Raw genomic sequence first — 15,550 nt, forward strand, 5'->3', positions numbered from 1 at the left:
GTGTTTACAAGTGAATTTTTCACAGTGCCCCAGAGGCAGACACCACTGGCCTCCTTCCCTGTAGGCGCCAGGTCAAAGGTCCCTGGTGCCCAATACCTGCACACGCGGTTCCTGTCACCTGTCCTTCCTTCCAGGCTTTCCCCTCCCCCAGCCCACCTCTTCGTGATCACTCAAGAGACCCCGTCCCCTGGGCGGGCAGCTTCACTTGCAGGACTTCACCGCGAACTAGTTCCCAAGAGCGCAGAGGCAGGGCCGGGTCTCCACCACACCTCGGAGTGCAAACACGGGCATGCCCATGGCGACTCGGCACGGCCACCCCACCGGGAGATCGAGCTCGGCGGGGCCAAGGTCCCCCCGCCACCTGTGGGGCAGGCACCTCGCTTCACAAACTCATCACAGGTGAGCGCCTCCTGGATTTGCAAAGTGACAGCCGAGCCCACACGTCGCCCCCAAACGGGTAAACGGAACACAAAGCCTCGGCTACAGTGGGCGGAGTCGCGCCTAAGCCCGGGGCTGCCACCAAGGACCCTCACCCCGCGGGACCAGGCTGAGCCTGCTGCGCCCGCGTCGCCGCCGCTGGAGACCAGGACGCGGCGCCCCGGACGCGCGTGGACCGCAGCCGCCCCCCGCGAGTTTCCCGACAAACCGGGGCGCCCCGGGAAGCGGTCCCACCCGCGTGGCCGCGGTGTCCGGACGCGAGAAAATTGCCACCGCCGCGTGCGCCCCTGCGAGAGCGCGCGGGTCCCCGCACTCACCGTCCTCCTTGTCGTCAAACACCGGCCTCCGCGCCGTGGCCGCCGACATGGACGAGCCCATCCTCTTCTTCCACTTGCTCCACTGGAACAGGGGGCGCGGCTGCGCGCGGGCATCGCCCGCGTCCCGAGCCCGGGGCTGGCCGGCAGCGGGCGGCGGCAGGGCCGGGGGCGCGTCAGGGCCGGCGGGGCGCGCGCGGCCGGGGGGCGGCGAGCCCGGGGGCGCCGCGGCGCTGCTGCCCCTGCGCTCGGCGCCGCTCCTCATCGCCGGGCCTGGGTGCACGCCGCGGCGGGAGCCGGGGGCATGGCCGGCCTGCAGGGCCGGGAGCGGGAGCGGTGGGGCTGGCAGCGCCCGCCGTGCGCCCCAGCTTCGGCTCCGGTTCTCCTGGGCGCCGAACCCTCCCAGCCGCCTGCGAGCGCGCGGGGGCCGGGCCGGGGCGGGGCCGGAGCCCGGGAGGAGCCCGCGGGGAAGGGGTCAGGGGTGGAGCCGAGGGCCGGGGGCGGAGCCGGGGTGGGGATGGGGCGGGCGCCGCGCGCGGTGCCGGTGCCCGCGCCGGGCTAGGGACGAGGGGGAGTCTGCGCCGCGTGGGCGCCGGGACAGCGGCACCGACTAGGCGGCGGGTACAGAGCGAGGGAAGACAGGCGAGGGTTCCCTGGGGTATTCTGGAGGCCACGAACGGCCGGGATCCCGGGGATCGGGCCGGCTCTGCCCCGCAGGGCAACAGAGACCTGCTGGCGGACCCGGCCGGAGTGTCATGGGCAACAGGGACTCGGGTCTCTTTGAGCCTCCCCACTCCTGCCTCCTTCGTGAAAAAAGCCGGCCAACGGACTTCCGCCGCCTGATCTGGAGGAGGCGTAGATTTCACCTGCGGCTTTGCGCTCCGTGCGGCGGGGCTGGAGGCCCAGGGCGCGGGCGGCGGGCGGCGGCTAGGCGGACCGGACCGGCGCGCGACCCCGCCCGGCGGCTGCAGGCTGAGCCGGAGCGCGGCGCCCCGGGAGGGTGGGGGCGGGGCGCACGGCCGGGACCCGGGCTGCGAGCGCGTGCGCGAATGTGTGCGCGCGCGGCCGGGCGGCTGCGGCGCGGAGCACGTGCGCTGCACTCTCCGGTTCCCCTCGGCGGGGTCCTCGGCACCCCAGAGCGTGGCCCTTTGGGCACCACCCGCAGCAGCACCTCCTGGCTCAGGTCAGCGCCCAGGCCCGGCCGGGGACTACGTGCCGAGTCGCGCTGGGTCCCCTTGCCGGGATGCGACAGAGGCCTTGGCACTGGCGGCTGGGCTCTGCTCGGCCTTCGCGATACGCCCGGAGCTTCCTGCTCCTCATGCTTTGTCACTGAAGGGTCGTTTCCGGACGCCTGGTTGTCTGACTTTGCAGCCTTTGCCTCCTTAGGCCGTGCCCGGAGCCGGGCCACAAAGCCTGCTGTCCCTTCCTGCCCACGGAGGTCCTGGAGGGGCCTTCTTGCTCTGCCCCTGAGGAAAGGTGGACCCCCACCTGGCTTGCATGCCCCTCCCTCCGCGCACAAGTTCAACACCACCCTGCAGCCGCTGGCTCTGCCCACCGCCTCTGACCTTCAGTGTGGTCGCCTAACCTGCCTGACCGTGAAAGGTGAACACAGGAGATCTGTGTCCTTTCTAGGGCCAGGGTCCAACTGGCCACACAGACCTGCTTGGCTAAGGGGGAGTCCCCATCCCTTCGGACCACAGGAGCCACCTGCTGACCGGCAGTGGACATGTAGAATAAGGAGAAATCAGCCCCTGTGTAAACTACTGAGATTTGGAAGGTAATTTTATCACAACATAACCTAGTTTAGCCCGACTGGCCATCTACTGCAGGCCTCCCTGCCTGGCCTCCCTGCCTGGCCTCCCTGCCTGGCCAGCACGTAGGCATCTGGCATGTAATTAAACCTCCAGTGCAGAGGTGAGTTCCAGGCCTCCCAGGTACTGCTTTCCCCTGCAACTCCACCGGGCACATGGAAGGTGCCAGTATATCGCCTACACCCCAGGAGGGGCTCAGTATTCACCTGGTGCAGGCACCAAAGGGGGAGTGTTTTTGCAGTCAGATGCCCCACCCCTGAGCTATACCCCCAGAATGTTTCTGAATCGGGAGCAGCAGCTGGGTAATGCCTGGAGCCCTGCACCGCACACTCCCAAAACACATGCAGCTTCTGACCACCCCTCTTCTCCCCGTCCCAGACTCCTGCAAGTGGCAGAAAAGGATTAAAATGTATCTATCACACATCCCCACCCTCTTGTCCAGGGAAAGTGGCAGGAAACGTCACTGTGAATGTTGGAGAGGCTGAGGACCTGCAGGTCAGGGTGGGGGGGTGGAAAGTGGACACAGGTCAGAGTCCAGGACACCTCCCCTCCCCTCCCCCCAGAGCTGGGTTGGCCGGTCCCCTGGGTACAGGTGCAGAGGGGCTCCTGACTCAGGGGCACCAAGGCCGACAGAGGACAGAGTGAAGGGGGCTGGAGGGATTCATGGGGGTGTCTGCATGCCAAACTGGGAGACCCTCCTTCCCCATCCCTGCCAAAAGCCCCACGCGCCAAGCCAGGTGCCTGTCCCCCGTCAGGAGACAGGAAGGCCCTCCTGTGGGCCGTCTGACACTGGACCCTAAGGTCTGGGGCTCCGCGTGGGCTCCACGGGACGGAGGGACCAGCGTAGCAGATGAGACCTGCAGCGGCCTGTGGGCTCGGGGTGCAGCTCTCTGTCCCAGCCCCAGCGCAGGGTCCCTGGATACACAGGGTCTGATGGTGCAAGCCAGGCTGAGAGTGGGGTGCGCAGTGCAGGCATGAGGCAGAGGAAGGGTTAGGAGCTGTGGCACCCCAGAGCACCCAAGCCCCAGCCCCCCACTTGAAGTGGCTTCTAAGTTCCAGGAAGGCTGTGGGGGCTCGGCTGGAATGGGGGCCAGCGTGAAGGGGAAGGGACAATAGAGAGTTCCTGAGCCCCGAGTGCCCACACTGGTCAGGAACATCAGCTCTGAGAGCGCAGGGGCCTCACCTGTCCTGTTCCGGTGGCAGGAGACGGGCAGTGACTTTGTGGACAGACGCATCCGCCACTCCGGCAGCCAGGAGCACACAAGCCAGGGGCCTGCGGGCAGTGGATCCCATGGCCACTGTAGCCTGGGGGGGTCCAGTGGGCTCTCTGAGCTGGTGTCCGAGTTGCTGGGCTGGTAGGACACCAACCCTAGGAAGAAGGCAGTGTGAGGGGACAGAAGGGGGCCGTGTTGCTGGAGGACAGCGAGTGTCCGGCTGGGGCGGTTTTGTACCCGGGGCTCAGGCCCCAACACCCAGACGCAGACGTGCATCTGTCTGTCATCAGCTGTAAAGCCACGGTTCTGAGGGACACGCCTCTGACGCCCGCAGACTGCCCCGCAGCTGGCACGCAGCAGCTCCGTGTGTCCTTTGTCTCCTGCCACCATTCTGAAATTAACACTGTGCTCGTCCCACGCTCCGCCCACGCTTTTGTAGAGTCCTTTTATTAAATCTCCTCAGCTCACCCGATGAGAGCGATGAGAGCGTGAGCTTCCTCTGGGAACCAGGACACGCCCACGTGGGGTCCTGACGGGGCGCTCACCGTGTGGGGGACACGCAGGTGCCCCCTTCCCCGTGGGAGCCGGGGAGCGACAGTCCCTGAATCACCCCTGGCGGACCGGGGACAGAGAGTACAGGAAGGCAAGGGCTTCAGAGACCAAGTGCCAGCCTGGTTGCTATGGTGACGTATTGATTCTAAAGGTCATGAGGCCACCAGGCTTCTGTTGCTGACTGAGCGCGGAGAAAGGACACAGGGCAGTGAGTGGAGAAGCCGCCGCGGCACCACACCCCCCGCAATGGCTGGGCTGAAGCTCACAGCCCACAGGACCCTGCAGGTCCCCTGCCGTGGCCGTCCTAGGCTGGCCATGACAAATGACCACACATGCGGTGGCTCAACACAACAGAAACTTACCCTCTCATGGTCCCGGAGGCTGGAAGTCTGAAATCAAGTGTTGGCAGGGCCGGTTCCCTCTGGAGGTGCTGAGAATCCGTTGTGTGCCCCCTCCAGCCTCCAGGGTCCAGCAGTCCTGGGTGTGCTCGGCTCTGGGACACGTCGCCCTGGTCCCTGCCTCCATCGCCCCACCACCCCGCCGGCTGTCGTTCTCCCCTTTCTTCCCTGGTGAGGGCCTTGTGGTTGGATTCAGGGCCAGTCTAATCCAGGCTGGTCTCATCTTGAGATCCTCAACTAAACTGCATCTGCACAGAGCCTCTTGCCATGTTAGGTCACTTGCACCGGGCTGACACGGACAGGTGTCTTGGCGGGGAGGGGCCGCCACATAACCCCTGTCGTCCACCCCCTGGGCCCCCAAAGTCCACATCCATCCCATAAACAACACATCCGCCACATGCCCACCTCCCCAGAGCACCAACATTACCGTGTAAACTCTAGGCCCCAAATCGCAGCTAAATGTTTTCAACTCAAGCCCCTAGTCCCCTCTAATGAGGCGCGGGGAGGCTCTGGGTGCAGTCGCTTCTCCTCCCTGCGCACCTGAGGAACTCGAAAACGAGTCACCTGCCTCCAGACCGCAGTGGCGACGGTGCAAGGTGCACACTCCCGTTCCTGAGAAGGAACAGAGGAGTCACGGGTCCCAGCTACGTTCAAATCCAGCTCGGCAAATTCCAGGAGGCTTCAAGGCCCGATGAGACTCCTCGGCCTCGGTGCTCCACCCCCTGGGCCCACGGAGGACCCACTGGCCTTGGGGCCACCCTCAGAGTTTTTGTCCTGAAGGGCAGCGCGTGAGTGACTGAGAGAGCCGCTTCCTGCTTACGGAATTTGGGGAATCTGACAGCCCCGTCCTTTCAGCGCAAGCCAGCAGCGTTTCTGCTGGCACAACACTCAAAAACCGCGTGAGTCTCCTGTACATACCAAAGGGATCTGAGACAAGAGGGTCCCTGCAGATCCCTCCTGGACACCCCTCCCTCCTCCTCGCTCCTGCTGAAGCCGCTGAGGAGACTCGTGAGCCACCGGCCCAACCTCTTCAGCAAAAGGTGGTCCGGCCACACCCGCAGGTCCCCGTTCAGAACACGCCTTTCCAACATTGACTTTCCTGTTTTCGCGCCCTTTGCAACCTGGGCAGGCCAAGAACCTCCCAAATAATTAAGTGCTGATCCATTTTTGGTAACAGATCCTGCCTTCATTTGTCCTTTCCTCTCACACTTGACCGTAAACAGCAGGAAGACGCCAGCCTGCAGCTCAACACTTTGCTCGGGAATCTCCTCAGCTGAAGGTCCAAGTTCATCACTCACAACTTCTGCTTCCGCCCAACGGCAGAGCCCGGTTCAGTCACTGATGGGATTCAGACCACTGGGACTCGGGGATGCTGTGTCTGAGGCCGTGGGAGGAGAGGCGGCGAGGGAATTGCCTGAGCAGAAGCCTGAAATAAGGGCAGATGTTGACTGCCTAGTTGGGGTACATGTATCAGTGATCTGGGAGTGCAGCAAAGCGTGCTCCCACCTCAGAGCCCGAGGGGTCCCATGCATGAAAAGCCGAGGAGCAGCCTGACATGAAAACCCCTCATGGCTGTAGAGGTAGATTGCAATATGTCAGCCCGGGAGAAGGGTCTTACGGCTTCCGTTGTTAGAACACTGGGCCCAGCTCCTTCTCTGCCTTTCTCTCCACAATGCCTCAGTTAATGCAAAACCAGTCTCCCAGTGGAAAGCCTGTAGTTTCTTTGTTCCTTGATCAAATGGGTCACAGCTACTGAAGTTAGGAGATTGGTATCTATGTACATAGCTTGAGCTTGGGATAAAGTTAGTTAGTTTACCTTGGGACAGGGTTGTACCTACTGAAGAATTATGTGTTTCCACTTCTAGAAAGGAGAAGGAAATTAGCTAGGACACCGTGTGATTTTGGGGAATCCCTGAGACCTTTGATCATTGTATCCCATGATTTTTTCACATGAGATCATTGTATTTTGCAACACGGCAAAGAGAATGAAAAGCAAGTGCTGAGTTTCAGTCACTGCCACCTGGCACCAGAGTGCTGGTGGTCCCCTGATTTCCCCAGTCTTTTAAATACCATTCGTGTGTCTGTGTTTCTTTCATCTCTTGCAGCACATTCTGCCAGGAGACCCTGTCTTTATCAGGGATATTGCAAACTCCCGATAAGTCGTGCCACTTGCAGCAGGGGTGACTTTCCCTCTGGTTTCCAGTGACACCTCCTTGTCTCCTCCAGCCCTCACCCAAAGCAACGGGCCGCGTTTCCGCTGACCGTCTCCTGCAGCCTCTCAGCCGATGGGTGACCAAGGGTTAGCCCTCCTCCTTAAAGCCAGCTGATTGCAGAAGGTAACCACGTCGGCAAGATACCTTCCCAGCAACACCTGGATTAGTGTTTGCTCAATAGCTCCAAGACGGGTTGACGTGTACAGCCAACCATTACGTCTTCGCTGAAGTGAGGACATGCAAGGGGAAGGGGGTCTTGCGGTTCTGCTGGGACACGTGGGCAACACACGTGAGGCTGAGCACTCCCAGCCCGCCAGCACCCGCCGCAGAGCAACCCTCGTCTCCCGAGGGCACCGGCCTGCCTTTTACAGTGGACTCAACGTCACTAGTGAGAACCGGGGAGGTAGCGGGGCAGCTCCCAGTGGACAATGACGAGGCCACCACCATAAGCCCAGGACAGAGATGGGATCAGATGTCTGACCACAGGGGGGCGTGGCAACACCTGACTGACCACAGGGTCCCTAGAAAAGGGCTTGACAATGGAGCCACCAATTCTCGTTTGCTGGAGGAAACCCACCCTGGCGCACTGTAGAAAGATCCACAGCCTCCTACCCTGTTCTCAACTCCAAGCCAGTTCGTGGATCGAAACCTCTGAAGGAAGAAAGGACAGGGTCCTTTTGAGGAAGGACCTGCCATGCAGCCACGGTGTGCACCCTGACCTTCCCAAACTCTCCCCACCCCCACAGGGACCTGCAGTGCAGCCAGTGTGCACCCTGACCTTCCCGGAATCCCCCCAGAGGGACCTGCAGTGCAGCCAGTATGCACCCGGACCTTCCCGAACTCCCCCCCAGAGGGACCTGCAGGGCAGCCAGTGTGCACCCTGACCTTCCCGGAACCCCCCCCCAGAGGGACCTGCAGTGCAGCCAGTGTGCACCCTGACCTTCCCGAACTCCCCCCCTAGAGGGACCTGCAGGGCAGCCAGTGTGCACCCTGACCTTCCCGAACTCCGCCTCCCAGAGGGACCTGCAGGGCAGCCAGTGTGCACCCTGACCTTCCCGAACTCCCCCCCCAGAGGGACCTGCAGTGCAGCCAGTGTGCACCCTGACCTTCCCAAACTCCCCCCCCAGAGGGACCTGCAGGGAAGCCAGTGTGCACCCTGACCTTCCCGAACTCCCCCCAGAGGGACCTGCAGGGCAGCCAGTGTGCACCCTGACCTTCCCGGAACCCCACTCCCCCCAGAGGGACCTGCAGGCCAGCCAGTGTGCATCCTGACCTTTCCTTTACAAAGGAAAGTTTATTTGGCTCATGGTGTTGAAGGCTGGGAAGTCCAGGCGCATGATGTACTGCGTCATACCACCGCAGGGAGGGCAAGTGGGCACACACAAAAGGGGCCCCATCTTAGGACAACCGGCTCTCGTGGCAGCTAATCCTGTCCCAAGACAGCAAGAACCCACTCACTCCCTTGAGAATTAACGCAGTCCCTAGAGAGCGGCATTTATCTCCCTTAACAACCTAACTGTGTCTTAAAGGCCCCACCTCCCAATGCTGCCACACCGGGAACCAGATTTCTACCACATGAATTTGGCGGGGCACACCCCAACCACAGCAGCCGGGAAGATGGAGGCCAACTGCTGGCTGAGCCTGAGTCTCCCTGGGTGCCTGAGACGAGTTCACCTCTGTGGCTCATCTGAAAGATTCATTAGGGACTTGTCACACTCCCTCTTGGAAGTGCTGAAGAACACACCCGCTTTCCCACAGCAGCCAGAAGGCCATGCCTGCTGCCTCTGTCCCTCCACCCGTCCCCACCTTCCTGACACAATCCCCGTCCTGCGCTGGGCTCTCAGAGGGAGCTATACGGAAACAGAGGTCATCTTTGCTTTGGGGACTTAGCTCTTTTCAAGGGAGAGTTTCGCATTTTCAGCTGTCACATTTTATGATGACAGGCACAGCCCAGCAGGAATGGCACAGGCTGCTCAGGGGCGTTTTGAACATCTTCCAGAAGGTAATTTCAGGCCATTTGGAAATCTGCGACATTTATCCAGAGGTGCTTATTGTCCTTATATCCAACTTTCTGTAAAGTTTTTTTTTTAATTCAGTTGCTTTTCTCTTGATGAACAAGAATACTATCGGGAAAATATCAAGCATGATTCATGGCACTTTCACAGTAAAGTATTACGTAGAAAAAACTGAAACAGTAAAGCTTTTATTTTCTTTTATTGACAATCATTACTTCTCCTCTGGGCCAGACGGTATTGTAAGTTCATGTTAGAGGCCCTCTCACGATTCTCTCCACCCACGGCTTATAACAGATAATTTTCAAAAGAAAAATTTAAAAATCCGTAACACTTCATAGGCAAGAAGTGAGCGAGAAACACAAAGCAGCGTGAGGTCTGGGACGTGGGTTTCTGGTCCGGAGGAGGCACGGGCGGCTGGCGGCGTCCCCCGAGGAACAGTGGGAATCAAGCGCCCAAGAGAAGCCGAGAGCAGCCCAGGGCATCCGCAGGCCTGCGCGCCCTTCGCGCCCAATGCCCTTTGCAGAGCCTCAGCCCCTGCAGCCCCGGACTCCGAGTGGCTTCTCGCAGGCAGAGCCTCGGCCACTCGCGCGGGGTAAAGCGGCGTCCCTGCCGTGCACCGCGCCCCGCTGCTGGCGTCTGCGGGCGGCCCGGCCATGCCGACGGGCGCCCCCCCGAAGACCGCCCCGCGCCGGCCTCGGTCACGCTGGCCGGGTCCTCCCCGAAGCCGCGCCCCGCGCACACGACGCTGCGGGCTCCACGGGTTGCGGCTCCCAGCGCTCCCTCCCCGCTCCCCTGCTTGAGGCCGCCGGACTCTCCCACTCTCGGTCCCGTGTTGTCCCTCCGTCAACAGCGCTCGGGAGCCAGCTGTGAGGGTCACGGGCCGCAGGCCACTTAGTGCGCAGGCGCACCACCACCGCGCGCGGGCGCAGGCGCGCCACAACCACCCCGCGCGCAGGCGCACCACCACCTCCTTCTGCCTGCGGCTTGGCGCCCGCGGGCTCCCGTACCGGCGTCTCCATGGCGACCGCGTGGGCCCCGCGTCCTCCATTGTCCCGCAGCTGCTCCCCGCCGCCCCTGCCGGCCGGCGTGCTCGTGGGGCGGAGCGGGGCGCGCCTCGCAGGCCGGGAGTGTGGGGCGCGCAGCGTCGGGTGCAGCTCGGCCTCGCCGAGTGGGGAAACCGAGGCAGGGCGGCGGCGAGGCGGGGGCCTGCAGCCAGCCCCTGCGATCCGCGGGCCCCGCGCTGCCCGGCTCTCGCTTCCGCCCGGGCTGCTGCTTTTCCGCTTCGGAGGTTTGTGGGAGGTGGCGGGCGGGACGGAGGGTGGGCCGCCCGTGGGGAGCGCCTCGCGGGCCGCGGTGCCCTCCCGGCCGGGGTGGGGGCGCCTCGCGGGCCGGTCGCGTGGTCCGTGGTAGGGACACGATGCGCTGGGAGCGGGGGCGCCCCAACGCTTTCGTGAACGCGCTGGAGGTTCCGTCCCAGCCGCGCCGAACCGGGCTTCGGCCAACGGCAGTTCTCAGGCAGCGTGGAGCAAAAGCACTTAACGGTTTCCTGTGCCTGAGCTGGTGCGAGCCGGCCTTGGTGCTGGTCCCTGGGCCAGATGGTAAACAGAGGGCGGCATTCCTCCCTCGGGGAGCTAAAAGCGGGGTTCCAGCGCAGGCCCCAGCAGAGATCAGCGGCTGTGCAAACTTACAAGCACCCCATCGTTTTGTGGAAGGGTTACAGAATTTTGGAAGGTTCTCATCTGCTTACATCCCTAAAACATTCCCATTTTGCATCTTTGCATTTTCTAGGAATTCAAAGTCAAATCTTGGAACTCTGTGGTACAAAGTAAGAGCAGAGAATGTGAATCTGAACCTTCCTCTATTCCAATTTTTTACAGATTTAAAATCAAATCTGTCACACTGCTTATTAAAAATGATGGCTCCTAGAGCAAGTTAAATCATCGCAGACCTGCCACATACTCCGCCTGTGTCAATGTGTCAGTATCATCGGTTGCTTCCATGTCTCCCTGTGCCTGCAGGTGACCCCAGACCAAGGAGGATGAGCTGTGGCTGTCGGGGGACAGTGGATGGAGGACAGCTGCTCCTACGAAGTCCCCTCTGGGGCTGCTGATGGCCTGCAAGAGGGCGCTGGTCAGGCTGGGCGCTTGCCTGCCTCCCCCTCCACAGATGCTCTCGAGGGTATTGGGGAGATGATCTTCCCTTCCCCGTCGATTTTAGACTTGAGTCAAAGTGGTCTGCACCATCTGGGAGAGGTCCTTAAAGTCCCCACCCTTCAGGTGAGTGCACCTGTTCCTCAGGATGTGTGGACACAGGTTCGTGCAGACAGAAATGGGAAATTTACTCCTGGGCTTTTATTTGTAGGCGTCTTTCTGTTTGGAAGCAATGAGTTCTAGAATGAGATAGAGGAAGGGTTAACTTGTGGTTTCATGGAAGCAGCCGTCTGCTTGGATGAGGCCCCTGGTCCCTTCCTGCCGGTCTCCTCTCCCTGGGAGGGTCTGAGGCACAGAAGACCCGAGGTGGAAATTACTGCTGAGACACCCTGGGTCTCCTGTTAAAAACACAAAACCCTTTTTAAAAAATCAGGCAGTACTAAAACAGTTAAAAACCTGTTTTTCTCACTTACGACTTTGCTCATGTCACACCTTGATTTCACTGTGCGCCGGGGACCTTCTCCAGGTCAGCCCCTAATGGGTGCGTCTCGTCCCTGTGCTTTTCGGGAGAAAGGTTCCGTTAGAGCACAGCTTTGCTGTCAGACAGATGAGTGCCCGTCACTGCCTGGAGTCTGAATTTCCTTAAACTTCCTTTGGTTTCATCTGGATTGTGGGAGTGATAATGTTATTATGGACATTGTAAGAATGAAGTGATAACATCTGTAATGCAGTGTCTGGAACACAGTTATGGTGCTGATGGACATTTTGGAGCTTTTAAAAACACTGCATGCTTGGATTTTAAGTGGCTGCTTATACTACTGAACCCCACTGTTCTATGTTTATGTTTGTGTTTGCCCCATTTCGCTGGCAGGACCCGCTCTGGTCTTACTGTCAGCACCGCGCTCTAGGACTGAATCTCTGGTCACAGGGACGCGCTTTATCAGGGCTCCTGTTATGCGTGTGTTACTTTTGATCAAGCAAGTGCCCTGAACTCTGAATAAGGAATTCAGATTGTGCGATGTATGTTCTTATACCTTGATGCATAAAGTCCTTCGGGCTTAATAAAGAAACTGATGCGTACCCGCCCTTCCTGTGTGCCGCACGCTGCGCTGTTGGCGCTGCCCTGTGAGGGAGGTCACGTGGCAGTCAGGGACTGGAGCCCAGACTGGTTCGGGAACTTGCTCAAGGTCTCACAGCTAGTGGGTTTGAACCCAGGCAGTGTGGCTCCAAGGTCAGTACTCTGAACATCTGTTTCTTTTTTTGAGGCAGAGTCTTGCTCTGTCACCCACGGTAGAGGGCAGTGGCATCATCATAGCTCACTGCAACCTCACACTCCTGGGCTCAAGCAGTCCTACCGCCTCAGCCTCTCGAGCAACCAGGACCGCAGGTGTACACCATGATGCCTGGCTACTTGTCTATTTTTAGTAGAGACAGGGTCTCCATCTTGCTCAGGCTGGTCTCGAACTCCTGAGCTCAAGCGATCCTCCCGCCTCAACCTCCCAGAGTGCTGGGATTACAGTGTGAGCCACCTTGTCTGGCCTGAACATCTGTTTCTACTACCTCAGTAAATATAAGTGTGTGTGTATACACACACACACACGTATGTAAGTATATGTCATAATGTAAACATATATAACATATAAAAACAACATTAGTGATGGTATTTTTAAAATGACCTGCAATCCTGCCACACCGTGCCTGTGGAGTTGTACATACACATGCACATTTTACATGGCTAAAGTCAGTGTGTACACATTTGGCTCTTCTGTCTTTGCTTATTTATGATGGTGACTTAGAAATAGCACTGAGTTGATGTATCAGACTGTTCCTCGAGTGATGGTCACCAAGACTTCGTATCTTTGTGTGGCTGTTGGCATAGATGACACCACAGCAGACGTCTTGGTGACTTAGGGTGAGCAGGACCAGAGGTGGCTCTGGCTGTTTGCTCTCTGAGCGGGCAGGGACCCGGCCTGCCACCGGCCAGCCTGCAGCGGGTGCTGGGGAAGGAGCCGGGACACTGGCTGTGGGGCTGGGGATCACGTGTGGTGTCAGGGGACATTTGATGGAAAAGTGCTGTGCCCGGGTCGAGGCTCGGGAACGGCACACTACGTCCCTCCAGCCCCGAGAACTGCCCCAAGGAATCCGGCTCTTTTCTTCTGATTCTTTCGGCTGCCATTTAAATTCTTTAAGGGTAAAATATTATCCTGGTAGATCTTTTAGAAATGACTTTGGATATGTCATGTTTTAAAATTTAGTTGTTGACAGAACATTCTCTGCTTCTCTCTTTTCTGTGGAAGCAATTGCACCTGCAGAGGAACGACCTCTGCCTGATTCCTCAAGATTTCTTTCAGTTGCTGCCAAACCTCACCTGGCTGGACCTCCGGTATAATAGAATTAAGGCACTTCCCTCCGGGATCGGATCTCACAAGTAAGTTATATGTTTATTTTTCCAGATTTAAAAAAACATTGTCTCTTTAAAGTGTCCGAGTGCCTGTTCTGCTGCTGCTCGGCTTCTGCTGTTCACTGCGTTTTTGCTGCAGGGTAGAAGCCCCCAGGAGGTGGCCGAATGTGCCGAGGCACGTGGCTGGGACTGTGGCTGGTGACCAGAGCCGACAAGAGTGCTGGCAGCCACCGTCTCTCTGCCGGGCGTCTGTGTAGTTTTGTACCAGCTGATTCCGTCTCTGACTCTCCGTGTATGTGGTTGCCTGACAGTCAGAAATGCCTCTGTTGGGTTAGGACCGGCCTCTTTGCTCCTGAGGACTCCTGTGTCATCCATGTTGGTTCTTTGTAAACAACGAGAAATTTTTCTCACTTTGGCAAACTGGAAACCCCCAGGCAAGCAACATGTGCCGTCCTGCCACGCGCCTGCCACTCTGATTCCAACGGTTTTCCCGCTCTCCCCCTCGGGGCCATGCGCCCTTCCTCCTCCGCACCTGGACCCCCCCCAGCCACCTTTCCTGAGCCCTTCCCTTCGGCGCCCACATCCTCTGTGCCCGTGTTTTAGCCTGAAGCCATTGTCCCTCTGACCTCTCCTCTAACATCATTGCGTCTGGGCAGCGGGAAAGGCCTGTGCAAAGGCCCCGGGGTGGGGGGTGGGGGGTGGGGGGGGGCGTGGTGGGTGCCAGGACGGCCGGGGGCTGCGGGAAGAGGCAGAGAGGGGCCTGGTGAGGGAGGGACTTCAACAGGCGTGGCCAGGGCTTGTAGGCCATGGTCTCAACTTTGGATTTTAAAAGAAATGGAAAGTCACAGGAGGGTTTCAGTGGAGGGGTGGCATTGAACTTGGCTTTGGAATCTCTCTGTAGGAGCGGGGTGGGAGCAGGGGAATCGGTTGGGGGCCACGGTGCCACCCTTGCAGGAGAGGCGGCCCCAGCGCGCAGGCCCTGGTGGGACTTGAGAGCCGGCAGGTCCGCCAGCCAGCGAGGGTGGGTGTGGGGCGCGGGCAGCGTCCAGGGCTCCCCAGTCCCCGCATGAGGAATCACGTCCCCAGAGAGACACAGTGACCACTGGGGAGCAGCACAGGAGAGGCTTGTAGAAGGCCCTTCCTTTGTCCCTGCACTCACTGGTTTAAAAAGTCGGCACGTTTTTCCACACGTAAGAGAACATGTCCACGCATCCTGTGCTCTGTGGTCAGGCTCTGCGAGGAAGCAGCTCCTGGTGATGGGCCGGAGTCTCGAGCAGGTGGAAACAGCCAGGACTGTCTTCCCGGAGCTCCTGGGACTTGGGGTCTGCAGGTGGTCACAGGCCCGACAAGGACGAAGAGCATGTTCTGCTGCCCCAGCCGGGCCCTGCCCACGGCTGGCTGTGCGGGGGGAGCTGCGCCACGCCGGGCCCCCTGCAGGGGAGCAGGCGCTGTCCTTGTTGGCTACTTTTGCTTAGTTAAAAGAGGACTAAACAAAAACAATGAGCATTGAAATAGTCCAGCTTTGTGCACATCAAAAAAAGTTTATTTTGTAAAGTTTATTCCTTAAAAACTCAAGTAACAAGGAAAATCCAAGAAACAAAGTGGATAGAAAATTGTCTAGCTCTTAAGTAATCTGATTTTCCTTTGGGGTTACCAATCAAAAAATTAAACTTAATTTAAATGAAATACTTACTAGAGTCTCAGTTTTATATCTTTGAAATTGTACATTTCTCCTTTCAAAGTTTTGAGACCCTGGGTCGCTATGCTGTTGAGTTTTAATTTTTCACCTTCCGAGGCAGAGTGAGACTTCAGCTAACTCCTCTTTTTAATGCGTTAATTTGCTTATGGAATTTGTGCGTGTGCAGCTGTCGGTCACGTGTGACTGCTCCTCTCTGAGAAGCGTGTTTGGGGGAGGAAAGCTGCAGATGTGGGACCCTGACGGGCTCGTGCCCCGGGCCGCGTTCCCACGCGGGTGCGAGGACTGCGGTGCTGTGCAGCCTTCCGTGAGCCCGGCCCGTGTGCGGTTCCGGTGACTCGGCAGGGA

At 59.3% G+C, this 15,550-nt stretch overlaps 2 protein-coding genes across 3 annotated transcripts in view; one reads left to right on the plus strand and one right to left on the minus strand.

The window, feature by feature from the left end:
- Positions 1-4,024, minus strand: part of STK32C (serine/threonine kinase 32C) — a 46,837-nt gene extending 42,813 nt beyond the window's left edge. Inside the window, exon 1 of one of the 2 annotated variants that reach the window (XM_069460812.1) lies at positions 756-938. In XM_069460812.1, the coding sequence (XP_069316913.1) occupies positions 756-816 (61 nt within the window). In that variant the 5' untranslated portion in view covers positions 817-938. Of the gene's footprint in view, positions 1-755; positions 939-3,746 lie in introns of those variants that run through there. The other variant, XM_069460809.1, reaches the window with a different exon arrangement.
- Positions 4,025-10,119: 6,095 nt separating this feature from the next.
- The window catches only part of LRRC27 (leucine rich repeat containing 27), a 31,246-nt gene continuing 25,815 nt past the window's right edge, over positions 10,120-15,550 (plus strand). The window contains exons 1-3 of the mRNA XM_069460419.1: positions 10,120-10,243; positions 10,974-11,231; positions 13,403-13,533. Coding sequence (XP_069316520.1) covers positions 11,022-11,231; positions 13,403-13,533 — 341 coding nt within the window. The 5' untranslated portion in view covers positions 10,120-10,243; positions 10,974-11,021. The remainder of the gene's footprint in view (positions 10,244-10,973; positions 11,232-13,402; positions 13,534-15,550) is intronic.

This window comes from Eulemur rufifrons, chromosome 28 (genome assembly GCF_041146395.1).
Source record: "Eulemur rufifrons isolate Redbay chromosome 28, OSU_ERuf_1, whole genome shotgun sequence".
Lineage (NCBI taxonomy): Eukaryota > Metazoa > Chordata > Mammalia > Primates > Lemuridae > Eulemur > Eulemur rufifrons.